Here is a 13848-nt window from a genome sequence, read left to right as displayed (position 1 = left end):
GCCTACCAACAAGGTCAAGATTAAAAGTCCATACTCTTAACAAAAACTAAAACTTCACTGAAAAGGGACATTGCACAACAGGGATTAGGACTAGACAGTCAGCTGAGTTCAAAGACAAGTTTCCTTTACTGTGTGCTGATGAAATTTAGTAGCCTATTCAGTTTTAATTTCAAAGTTAATTTCATTGTTTGTTTTGAGTTGACCTTTAAATTCAGCTCAAGCAACTAACCTTGCTAGCTTTGCATACAGAATACTATTTTATGTTAGGCTATAGTGCAAAATTGTTTTTGGTTCATTATGAAAATGTGATGGGATGAACTGGACACCATATTCTCAGTAGCCTACCCTATTTAATGGGAAACCGCAAATCAGCAACTGTTGTTTACACACAAACATTGACTTTATTGACCTCAGAGATTACTTCTGTGTACGTATCCTGTATATTATTCAACTCATCATGAGAAGACCTGTCATTCAAGCCTAATATGAAGGCTCAATGGACGATTTTGAAAAAACTGCCTTTTAGAGCTCAAAATTGGCAGCCATCTTGGATTTGAAGGTAAAAAATAAGTCAAATCATTATATAAACACCAAATATGTATTACTTGACCAGAATAAGCTCTGAAACCATGTATTGTGCATCATTGTAGGTCAAACCATTAAAAAGTTCATTTCCACGGCAGACATTTTGGATTTTGGTCTCTCAAATATTTTCCCCGCCTTTTTTAAAAATACACCCCGGCTAAATTTGTTTATTAACCCTCCTAGATGACAAATCCATTGAGAAACGGACCTTCGCTCTCCACGGTCACGGAAGTGCCACAGATGACCCTACTACACTGCCTTACAATATTTAGTGTATGCCGGCACAAAGAGTGCATCATAGCCTACTAGTCTAGGGAAAATAAGGTTTGACCTTAAACTAATTGCAACAGAATTTATTTTCACATTTTTATGTTTATATTGATGCCCGAAACACTATATTAAAAATCCCAGAAAATCCCATTAGTGGAAATATGTTAAAATTAAAAAATTTCAAAATGGCTGCCATTATTAAAATGTTGGCCATATCTTGACTCCAACTAGACCTAGAATTACAAATTTGGTGTCTATTTCCACATTTTTGGGGGCAAGGAATCCACAGAAATGGTTGTTGAGTCTCTAAGTAGAACAGATTTTTATTTTCTCATGTAAGTATGTAGTCGTAATACAACATGTAATTTCTCACAATGTTAGCTACAACTTCGTATTTGTTAATCATACACATTTTGGGTGATACCCATTACCCTTGAGCATATTGAAGTGCTTGCCATTGAAAAATAAAGTTTGTTGTTTCATATTTCCAATTAAAAATGTGTTACGGTAATGAATTTATTCCCTCACAGTGTCTCTAAAAGTGTCTGGAAATACATCAAAAATGAGCACATCTATCTATCTAAGGGAGCTAGGGCTCTGTTTGTTTGTCTGTTTGTCTGTCCGTCCCACTGATGACATCATCTCGAGCAATTGTGATGCCATCAGTGATGTCACTCGAGCAATTGTGATGTCATCAGTGATGTCATAAATCCTTCCTGGCTCACCCTATATAAGTGGAAGCAGTGTGTCTTTTTACACGCAAGCATCCAGTCCCATAAAACACCACCAGCAAGCATCCAGTCTGTCCATAAGACGAAAAGCAGCTCCTGCTGGTATATCAGTTGTGTGACCTCACAGACCTGCAGCGTAGGACCGAAGAGATACAAACTCCCCAGGTGGCTATTAATCGCTCAGCCTCCCTCTCCATCTAACATCAACTCCACCAGTACCTCATCCACTCTACAACAGCAAGGAGGCAAGTAACTACTACTTTTGTTTGTGAATATACTGATTCCTACTTGTACTGTATTGTTGTGAGATGCCTCGCAACAAAAAACGGAATCAGATGATGAAAAAGCTACATGCTGCAAAGAAACCTGAACCTGCTTTGAATCCCTTAGTTTTAGCTATGCAATGTTCTAAGCAGAGTGGATGGCATGCAGCAGAAGCAGATGATAGAACGCTCATCCATAAGAGACTTGAGACTTGACTTGGACTTGTGACCAAAGACGTGAGACTTGACTTGGAGTATAGCTAAAAGACTTCAGCATTGACTTGGGGACTCTAGCTCAAAGCCTTGAGACTTGCTCGGCCACGACCCATTGCTGCGCAGCAGCTATAATTGTTTATTTATGTTTGTTTATTGTTTATTTGCACAAAGAAAATGAATAACAACAGATAGTACCTTAGAAAGTATCTTAATTAGCTATTATTAAGCTATACCTATTAGTAAGCTATTAGCTAACTAGTAAGTGCTTATTAAGCTAGCCTACTTTGAATGGTAACACACAAAGACTGTCATTGGTAACAGACGATAAATGGCGGTCAACTTATCCATAACCTTCGGATATGGAGAATACTTAGCCTACCTGTCCACTCGTCTGCATGTTTGAGCTACAACTTGCGCTGTGCCTTGCCAAAATCAAATTGCCTCCAATGCGAAGCAGCTGCTTATGCGAGCTGCAGGGCTAGCTCAGCGAGCTGCAAGGCAGGCGAACTCGCGTAGGGTGCAAGATGCCTAGTGGATTATAATTTCAATTTGAATGGTGAAATTAGATCCTACTTGATATCTTTGAGTTTTGCTATGAGTTGTACCATGTTCATGAGAATCACACACCTGTGGCATTCTCAATCCTCCCATAGGGCATGGATGAAAGGCCAGGGGGTCTCTGATTTCGGATATTGATGTGTCCAACTGCTGCTATGTCACAGCTATCAGAGGTACTGGTTTGGCTCTCTGGTGTAACTCCAGCTATAATGCCCATAACATGGAATGTGTTGTGGCCATCAATGGTTCTGATGTTATGGTCCAATAAGTGGGCGGGCGGTGTGTGTGCCACGATTGTGATGTCACGATTGTCATGTATCAGTGATGTCACTTGAGCAATTGTGATGTCATCAGTGATGTCACTTGAGCAATTGTGATGTCATCAGTGATGTCACTCGAGCAATTGTGATGTCATCAGTGATGTCACTTGAGCAATTGTGATGTCATCAGTGATGTCACTCGAGCAATTGTGATGTCATCAGTGATGTAATAAATCCTTCTGTGGTGTTTTATGGCAGTTGGCATCCTTTATGTTGCATTACCGCCTGGCTGAGGCTTTATAAGTGGTTGGAGTATAAGTAGGGAGAAGAGCACAAGTGGTAGGCTACATCATCTCCAGAGTAAGTGTTTATTGTTTATTTATGTTTGTTTATTATTTATTTGCACAAAGAAAATGAATAACAGATAGTACAAGTATCTTCATAAGCTATTATTAAGCTATACCTATTATAGCTAACTAGTAAGTGCTTATTAAACTAGCCTACTTTGAATGGTAACAGACAATGACTGTCATTGGTAACAGACAATAAATGGCGGTCAACTTACCCATAACCTTCGGATATGGAGACTTAGCCTACCTGTCCACTCGTCTGCATGTTTGAGCTAAAACTTGCGCTGTGCCTTGCCGAAATCAAATTGCCTCCAATGCAAGACTCGTGAATGACATGACTATGAAGTTATGGTTTGCGATGGCTGTCTGAGGGAACAAGATGTGCATGAAAACTCACCCTTTTCCACTAACTATTAGAACATATTAGCCACACTTACATTTTTTATGTTTTGTTTTGTTATGTTACAGTATGTTTGGTAGAGCTTTTCCCTAGCCCCACCCCTTTCCTGACCACACCCCCTCCCACATACACTCCCCCCCGATACACCTGTCCATGCCCCCTACCCACCTCTCGAATCCAGACTCTCTACGACCTTCCTATCCCTAGCAACGGACTCTTTTCCCTAGCCCCGCCCCCTCCATTGAGCCGACCCGGATCAGATCCGCTCCAAAATGTAATGGGTTCTTCCTTGGCCCACGCTACACCCTTCCACCAAGTTTCATGAAAATCGGCCCAGTAGTTTTGCCGTAATCCTCCTGCTAACAGACAAACGGTCAGACAAACGGCACCGAAAACATCACCTCCTTTGTGGAGACAATGCCAATTTTGAGAATGTTCCACTGCTGGGATTTTCAGTATGTCAAATTGGAAGGTTTCAAGAGCTGAATACAACACAAATAATTTCTGTTGCAATTTGCTTAAAGGAACACTCCGCCCATTTTCAACCAGCTTTGTATCATTAGAACATCAGTAGTATATCAGAAAACTGTAAACGGTTTTGAAGTCTGTCATTTAATTTGACAGTTATTGAGGGTTAAAGTGTGGACCAGTGACATCTCTGGTCCACACTAACTCAAATTAATAACTCATTAACTCAAATCAACTCTCAATAACTGTCAAACTATTCATCATTCATCTAGTTTGACAGTTATTGAGAGTTGATTTGAGTTAATGAGTTATTAATTTGAGTTAGTGTGGACCAGTCACTGGTCCACACTTTAACCCTCAATAACTGTCAAATTAAATGACAGACTTCAAAACCGTTTAGTTTTCTGATATACTACTGATGTTCTAATGATACAAAGCTGGTTGAAAATGGGCGGAGTGTTCCTTTAAGGTTGGGTCATTTTTTCTCACAGATTCCCTAGACTATACCTATTCATAACAATCCATCCTCATGTTTTACAGTGGAGGTGTTTTTTATGCCAGTAAGCAAGGCAACATGAAACTGCATGATTTTGAATTGAGTTTGGTTACACGAGAGGTGAACCGAGAGACAACGGAGGAGTCCCTTAAGCTGTTCCCACTGCACTTAGTCGCAGGGGTGTTTTCGAATTTTCCGGAGTATCCAATCAGGGTTTTAGGCGCAAATTGAAAGTTTTCATAAAAACAGGTGGATGGAAACCCACCTACAGATTGGTAAGTAACAAATGTGTTAATCAACACAGACAGGAATGCGTTTTCACAAGGCAACACTCACCGAGCTGGGCCGCCTGTCAGCGTGGCATCTATCACTTGTTCGTTGTTGATACGGAACATGTAGATCCCGCGGTTCTGCAGTAGAAATACACAGAAAAGATTTGATCCACAGAACACCGCTGAAAGAAAATGCTGCTATTGCCATGCTTCACAGAGCTAGATTTCTTGACTGGATTGGAAGATGTTGGTCTGTATTCAATGTTGTATCATTTTGATAGTGGCAAAATCACTTGCTCACTGAAAACTATTTCACAAATATAAAGTAACTGTAGATCTACAACTACCTAAATGTACCATTGTATATATGGAAAGAGCAATTGCAAAACCTGGAATTGACACAAATAAAGAAAGAAATAAAGAAATCATACATATTCAGAGCTTCATAGGAATCCTGTATTTTGTAACCGCGTTCAGCTGATGTACCTGCTCTTCGTAGATCTTCTCACGGCGATTGGCCACCTCGTTGCGGATGACGGTCCCGATATACTCGATGACCATGGTGTGCTTCTCGAGATCCTTGGCAGCGTACAGACCCAAGCCTTGAATGCGGGACCGTGCCAGATACACGTTGTTCTTCCACTCAGTCTTCAGCCGTCGGTACTGGGAGGACTTGGAGTGGACAAACTGCTTGCTGTATGGTGTGTTGATCTCCCCTGTGAAGGTACTCTGGTAGGCCTTTGACATGCTGGTGCTGTTTAGGGTGTGAGGCCTTCAGACACAAGGAAGACACAGAAAAGATTGTTTTTTTTTCTAAACCTGGATGTTCCAGTCCAATAAACCACCAAAAGCAATGCTTCGCAGTGATTTTAGAACAGCTGCTTCACATTGTGCCTTACAACTCCTTTGACCTTATCCTAAAAATCAGTGTAAATCAGTGTTTCTCAAACAGTGGTCCGCGGACCACCAGTAGATTTTTATTTGTTTTTACGTCCCACTATCCAATCAGAGAAATGTTTACATTTTCTGGGAAACTCAAGGTCAGATCACGATGCCTGTAAAGGAGTATACGTATTTTTTCACCCTGAATCCAACGCCACCTGTCTACGGTTGTGGAGATACGTTCACTCTGCCTGCAGGGCTACAGGAGAGAGACAGAGTACAGCGGGCGGTTGGGAGTTCCAAGTTACTGACCAAACACTCTATTTCAGTAATTGCTGTCAGAATATAGAGCCATTTAACACTTATTTGAACACAAAAACATCACTGAATGCAACTTGAAGATGGCAAAAGATAGCCTATTAGACTTTGGCAACATTGTGCATTTATTGAACTTGAAAAAACTTTCTTTGAACTTTGAATATATTTGAACTGAACAGGAGAAATAAATGTAAAAAAAAAAAAAGTAAATGGACTAACTAAAATAAATTACATTATATCTTTTATATCGGTTATCTTGTTTTCATAATTGTTGGAAGCCAAAAATTTGATTAATTGTACTGCTATTTGTCATTTAATTAGCCTGTAATTTGTAATTTACAGTTGAAGTAGGTAGTAGGTCTATTGTTTTTGGGGATGTTTTGGGAGTTAGGTGGTCGAAGAGTTTTTTTTCATTGGACAAGTGGTCCTTGGTCTGAAAAAGTTTGAGAAACACTGGTGTAAAGCATGGCTTCTCATGGCTTATGACTTAAATAATGACGCTTACCGCTTGCAGTGTGTGGGGACCTTGGGCTCAGAGCGAGCACAGCCGCTGGGGTTGATCATCAGAGGGAGCTCCATCAGAGGGTGGCGGCCATAACGGAACTGGTAGTTCTGGCAGTTCTCCACTCCAGGCAGCTAAACACAACACACCGCCGATGTTAAGCATGGACTTATAGTTCCACTGAATCACTGTAAATCATTAAGTAAATCATTTCTTTAAGTCTATGTACTCTGGTCACCGACAACGTTTAGGCTATTTGATAGGTTTGGTGACCAGATTTGTGTCTGATGAATGGTTGCGTTTGTGAATGAAAGCTAGCAACCTACAAAGAAGGCACATGCGGAGTAAATGCTCACTGCATAGTATACACTATGAGCTCATAAAAGTTGTATCTTTAGTCCGTTAAAAAAGGGATATAAATAACACAAATCATACTATATACATCTCATTTATCAATACTATTTGATGCAACAATGCAGACTATGTTCCATGTCAAGGAACCCTGGATAGAAATGGAGTGAAAGCACGTGACTAGAAAGAAGGACAAGGCAGACAAGATAGGAGACTTGCGATGATGTATAGCACTTTCTCTGTAAGAGAAATTGTGGGAATTGTGACTAGTTTAGATTCATAATTACAAGTCAAATCTTTGCAGAAGACTCGCAGCCCGTGCCTCAGCCACCGACTGCCTTATTATAGTAGTGAGATAATGCTCAATGGTGATCAGACATGATTTGTAGGAAACGATTGGAAAATAACTGCTACACATCATATTGAGGTTTGATAGTAGAAAGGGATAGAGGAGTGAAGCGGCTCGTCCCTGACCGACCTACATTTGCCTCTTGCCTCTCTTAACCAATATACATTTTATTGGGGTTAAATTACCGTAAATTCCGCACTATAAGCCGCACCGGAGTATAAGCCGCAGCAGCAAAATTGCCTGTTTGTTACATATATAAGCCGCACCGGACTATAAGCCGCAGGTGTTTTAATATATATATATTTTTTTTAATTGTGTTTTAATGTTTAATTACCATATGTAAGGGTTCATGCACAGAGGGGATTGTCGGGAAAGAGATGGCTGTTTGAGGAAGCTCCCATTTATTAACATTTCAACAAAACAACATAACACAACACCACCTGTGTTTTCTTTTACAGTGCACACAGTGTCCGCGGTGTGGTGAAAAGAGGGCAAGAGAGGAAATTAAAACAGAAGTGGATTTATAGTTAGAAAGAGTGCTAAAAAAGAGAGATTTTTTTTTTTTTTTTTTTTTTTTTAATCCATAGATAAGCCGCACCGTTATATAAGCCGCAGGGCCAAAAAACGGGGAAAAAGCCGCGGCTTATAGTCCGAAATTTACGGTATCTAAATGGGAGAGAAATAGTCAGGGATCCACAGGCCCAAAAGCTCAAGAAAATGGGTTGAACCTGACATGGCATGCTATACTTTTTGTTTGTGTTTTATCTCTTCATTTGGACATTAAGGTCCACTGAATGAGAGGTCTGCTCTGCCGGAAACCCCGCGAAAAAAAGTTGTGGCCATTTTTGTATATGAAGCCTTTATTTTTTGACCGAAAAATGTGAAAGAGTTTTTTTTCCTCAAAGTCCTCAGTGGGTTGCGTAGGCTGTCAATAAATTCATCCCAGGTACACAGAACATGTGTGTTGACAACACCAAGTTAAGAAATACACTTACAAAACCTTTCCAAATGATTTATAGCCATTTTCTATTACAAAAAAGCACTCGTTTTTTGAATTTTCTCCATTATTTTCATCTTTACTTTGTTAGTAAGCAATTATATCCTGAAATATGACATCAGCCAATGTGTCATTCTTTTCAGCCGATATTATAGTCATTCCACACTAAAGATTATTAAAATCAACCCAAAATCAATGGATCTGTGGTGATTTTATTACCTTTATGCTCGAAATTCCTGGAGACATGTTTTTAGTTTTAACAAAACCCTGTACCCCAAAGACAATACTTGTAACACAAGAAATTCAAAACAACAAAATGATTTTAATCACAAAATGTACACTGGATGACAAGCCAAGAAAACAATTATTGTTATACAGCTTTGGATATATTGTGACCAGTATCTAGAAAACATTAAATTAAACATTAGCTGAACAAAATTATTGAACACAACACATTAAAAAAAGAAAGAAAAAAGACTGGCAACAAGGTCTATAATATAACAAAATTACCTTTGCAATGAACAAAATTACTCAATCACTGTCACTGTCTTCAAGTGTGAGCAGTGCATCCAAATTACCACTGAAGTCACTCCTCTCATACAGTGACACCATGTACCGCCTAGCCGCTGTCACAACATCTTTAACATCCAGGCTTTCCCCAGGGTTACCGTATCTGCACAGGGGCAGAAGGTCTTCCAGGTGATCAACGGCAGTTTTGTAGGCATGCTTTTTTCCTCTTCTGTAGAGATATCTCACTGTGTCACATCCAGTCAGTAGGTGCTGAGGAGCATGGAGGAAAGATCTGCAGCTTGAACATCATAGTTCACTGCCAGGGCGTTTGCGATTGCATGAGCAGGTATATCCATCTTCTTTACCCACAACTCCTGCAGGCCATCCATGTGTGCAATGTAGTATATGCACATCATGATCACGTCTGTGTCAGTAGCCACCACTACAGCCCGTTTGTGGTGCAGATGTTGTAATGAGTATGCAATGTGGGCAAACATCCTGGTATCTGCCTCCTCATTCTTCTCACAGGATAGTTCTGGAAGCTCAACCTGACAATCTGCTTTTAACAGAACAGTGCGACCAGGATCACGGAAAATTACATGGATGGCCTGCAGGAGCTGTGGGTAAAGAAGATGCAATCGCAGACGCCCTGGCAGTGAACTATGATGTTCAAGCTGCAGATCTTTCCTCCATGCTCCTCAGCACCTAGTGCTCCGTAGTACAAGTATCACGTGTGAAATTCTTGTGCTGTAGGCTCCGTTACAACATAATAAATAAATAACAAATAACAGTAACAGTAAATAACAGTATAACAGTGCAAAAACAGGGCATATAGATGCAGTAAAACAAGAGAACAACAAGCAATAACAGTAAACTTTTCCTTTTCTTTTCTAGCGTAGACACCTTAAAACATAATTAAACATTCTGTTTGCACAGGTGCAAATAATAGGCATAATTATAATGGTAGCAGCTGCTACATGGTTGTTTATTTGTGTGTGTTAAGGAGTCTCGTGGCCTGCGGGAAGAAACTGTCCCTCAGGCGATTTGTTCGTGCTTTTGGGACCCTGTATCTCCTCCCTGAGGGTAACAGGGAGAACAGACTATTGTGGGGGTGGTATGTGTCCTTGATGATCTTCAGGGACCTCCTGAGGCACCGCTGATTGTACAGTTCCTGCAGTTCTGGTAGCTCACATCCTGTTACGTGCTGGGCCGTGCGCCTCACTCTTCTTAGTGCCCTGCAGTCCATGGTGGTACAGTTCCCGTACCAGGTGGTGAAGCAGCCAGTCAGCAGGCTTTCAATGGTGCCTCTGTAGAAGTCCCTAAGGATTTCTGGCCTTAGCCCAAATTTCTTCAGGCGCCTGAGTCCGTGTAGTCGCCGTTGGGCCTTTTTGACAACAGTGTCGGCTGGCCCATGTCAGGTCCTGGTGGATGTTGACTCCCAGGCACTTGAAGCTGTCCACCTTTTCCACCACTCTGCCATTGATGGTGATTGGGGGGTGTGCGCCCCCCCCCCCCCCCCCCCTGTAGTTTACAATGATCTCCTTGGTCTTGGAGACATTTAGAGAGAGGTGGTTGTCCTGTCACCATTGTTCCAGGGCCTCCACCTCCTCTCTGTAGGCCGTCTCGTCGCTCCTGGAGATCAGCCCCATGACTGCTGTGTCGTCTGCAAACTTCACGATGGTGTTCGAGTTTGAGTCGCCACGCAGTCATGGGTGTAGAGGTCGTACCAGAAGGGGCTGGAGACGCATCCCTGGGGCGCTTCTATGCTGATGGTCAGTGGGGAGGAGGTGAGGTTGCCCACTCTCACCACCTGGCGGCGGTCTGTCAGAAAGTCCAGGATCCAGTCACACATTGCTGTGTTTAGTCCCAGATCCTTGAGCTTGTGCTGTGACACAGTGAGCTATCTCTACAGCTAGCTCTACAGAAAAGGGAAAAAAGCACGCCTACAAAACTGCCGTTGATCACCTGGAAGACCTTCTGCCCCTGTGCAGATACGGTAACCCTGGGGAAAGCCTGGATGTTAAAGAAGATGTTGTGACAGCGGCTAGGCGGTACATGGTGTCACTGTATGAGAGGAGTTACTTCAGTGGTAATTTGGATGCACTGCGAGCCCATCTCTTTGGCAATATCAAAGGAGACATGCGTTGCCTTCCACCTACCAAAGATGCCTTCCAGTTACACCTTCGCCGAGCCCTGCATCAGTTGGCTGTATGCAAGCGAGCACACATGTCTCAACCAACCTACCCTGTTGCCACTGACTTCGGCAGAGAGCATGTCAGTGGTAAGCTGATGGCAACCATGATGCTGAAGGAGGCAAAACCTGCAGAATTCAAACTCACCAAATACTGTCACTGCAAGAAAAGCATGTGTGCCCGAGGATGCTCTTGTGTGAGAGCCAATGTCAAGTGTGTCATCGCATGTCTCTGCACTGGGGACCCCAATAAATGTTCAAGGAATGAACTCACACTTGAAGACAGTGACAGTGATTGAGTTATTTTGTTCATTGCAAAGGTAATTTTATGTTATATTATAGACCTTGTTGCCAGTCTTTTTCCTTTCTTTTTTTAATGTGTTGAGTTCAATAATGTTGTTCAGCTAATGTTTAATTTAATGTTTTCTAGATACTGGTCACAATCTATCCAAATTAAGCTGTATAACAATAATTGTTTTGTTGGCTTGTCATCCAGTGTACATTTTGTGATTAAAATCATTTTGTTGTTTTGAATTTCTTGTGTTACAAGTATTGTCTTTGGGGTAGGTTTTGTTAAAACTAAAAACATGTCTCCAGGAATTTCGAGCATAAAGGTAATAGAATCACCACAGATCCATTGATTTTGGGTTGATTTAAATAATCTTTAGTGTGGAATGACTATAATATCGGCTGAAAAGAATGACACATTGGCTGATGTCATATTTCAGGATATAATTGCTTACTAACAAAGTAAAGATTAAAATAATGGAGAAAATTCAAAAAACGAGTGCTTTTTTGTAATAGAAAATGGCTATAAATCATTTGGAAAGGTTTTGTAAGTGTATTTCTTAACTTGGTGTTGTCAACACACGTGTTCTGTGTACCTGGGATGAATTTATTGACAGCCTACGCAACCCACTGAGGACTTTGAGGAAAAAAAACTCTTTCACATTTTTCGGTCAAAAAATAAAGGCTTCATATACAAAAATGGCCACAACTTTTTTTCGCGAGGTTTCCGGCAGAGCAGACCTCTCATTCAGTGGACCTTAATGTCCAAATGAAGAGATAAAACACAAACAAAAAGTATAGCATGCCATGTCAGGTCCTCTCAAATTTTGGGTGACTGGATCCCTGACTAAAAGCAAATCTTTGTGTTGTGTTGTGAGGAAATTCTTACCGACTCAGTGATGCGCATAACAGCATGGACTGTAAGGCCATACATCTCCTCGGCCTTGACATGTTCAGTGAACAGCTTCAACATGGCCGATTCATCCCGCAGCGTTGCCACCTGCTGGACCACCCGCTCCCAGATACCTGAAGAGAAAGACGGTCACGGGTTAAGGGAGTTAGTTGGGAGCACATGGGGAGATCTGTCATAACATGAAGTGGGGAGCGTCTTTAAAGTCGTACCCTCTGGATTGGGGTCACGGTAGTGCAAGTCCTCCATGCCGTGCTCTATAACGCGCACCTCAAACAGGGGTCGGCTATCGTGCTCGCCGATGCGGCAGCGGTAGCGGCAGCGCTTGTTGGGCACACGCGTGCTCCAATAGATGCGCGTTGCTTCGTAGCCGACGGGGAAGATGGCGGTGGACGAGTGGAAGTTGGCCATCTGGGAGGGCAAGAGCTGGCCAATGGCGTGAAAGATGAGGCCGCCGACGCGGAACAGGTGGATGCGGTCGCCTCGCTGTAAGATGCTGGCGATCTGCTTGACCTCGTCGCGCTCGATGTAGACGCGGCGGAAGACGGCAAAGGTGCTGAGCTCCTCTTCACTGGGGCCCTTCAGCTTGTGCTGGGTGCACAACATGGTCTTGTCCTTGAAGAACATGCAGCGCGCTCGGATGGCGCAGGCAAAGTGGTACACGTTGGGACAACGCAGCCTGTTGCAGCTGTTGGTGGCGCCCGTCTTCTGGCAGTAAGCGCAGCGGGTGCGCAGGCCACGGCGCAGGGCCACCTCCACGTTCATGAGGGCACCGCCCTGCGTCTCGTACACCTCTGTGGACCACAGGGCACAGTTGAGGTGCACCCACAGGTCCACATCGATGTTGAGCAGGCGGGCGGGCCCATCTGTGGGCCCGTCGCCTTCCTCGTGGCAGAAGCAGCATTTGCGTTTGTCTCGAGGCAGCTTTTCCGGACGTAGAGTGATGCGCAGGCGCTCCATTAGCTCAGACACCTCGCGGCTGTTCTCCTTCTTAGAGCCGCCCTTACGGATCGTGATGACAATCTGAAGACGCTTCCAGCGAATCCCCTTCCACTTCTTCACTTTGGGCTGCACCACCTCCGCATCGGGGGAGAGAGGCCTGCGCTGCTTGACGGCCTTGGGGGAATCCTCCATGGTGGTCGGGGAATCCTTTGGAGGGTCTGCTGGCTCGGCAGCAGAGTCGTCGTCATCCTTGGCAGCAGAATCCAGACCATCTTCAGTAGGAGCAGTAGGATCAGGAACTGTGGAAGCAGCAGCTGAATCAGTGGCTGATTCTGGGGCAGCTACGCCAGGCTCTGAAGCATCAACTGGTTCAGCATCAGTAGGAGGAGCAATAGGGGCCTGCTCAGGCTCAATCTTGATCTGGACAATGGCGGGACTGGAGGGAGAGGGGGAGCGAGAGGCTGATTTTGTGGAGGTTTCAGCTTCACTAGTTGGAACTGGAACAGATGGGCCAGGAGGTGGAGGGGAAGGTGACGGTGGTGGAGATTCCTCCACTGGTATAATAGGAAGGTGGCGCACATCCAAGTCATTCACATTGGTTGTATAACAGTGCTGGACCGGTTTCTCCTCTTGCTCGGGAAATTCCTGAGAGAAAAAGTGAATGCATGAGATCTATGCATACACCACGAGTATGACACAAGGCTCTCTATGTAAAAATACAAATACCTTAATTAAACTG

At 43.1% G+C, this 13848-nt stretch overlaps 1 protein-coding gene across 1 annotated transcript in view; it reads right to left on the bottom strand.

The window, feature by feature from the left end:
• Positions 1 to 13848, bottom strand: part of kmt2d (lysine (K)-specific methyltransferase 2D) — a gene marked incomplete at its 5' end in the record, with an annotated part of 51782 nt that overhangs the window by 7873 nt on the left and 30061 nt on the right. The window contains 5 exons of the mRNA XM_083641220.1: positions 4934 to 5007; positions 5356 to 5641; positions 6575 to 6705; positions 12147 to 12283; positions 12380 to 13754. Coding sequence (XP_083497346.1) covers positions 4934 to 5007; positions 5356 to 5641; positions 6575 to 6705; positions 12147 to 12283; positions 12380 to 13754 — 2003 coding nt within the window. The remainder of the gene's footprint in view (positions 1 to 4933; positions 5008 to 5355; positions 5642 to 6574; positions 6706 to 12146; positions 12284 to 12379; positions 13755 to 13848) is intronic.

Source organism: Poromitra crassiceps (genome assembly GCF_964638095.1).
Source record: "Poromitra crassiceps genome assembly, chromosome: 8".
In the NCBI taxonomy this organism is placed as follows: domain Eukaryota; kingdom Metazoa; phylum Chordata; class Actinopteri; order Beryciformes; family Melamphaidae; genus Poromitra; species Poromitra crassiceps.
Note: the sequence above shows the minus strand (reverse complement) of the source record. Positions and strands in the feature narration are given on the sequence as shown.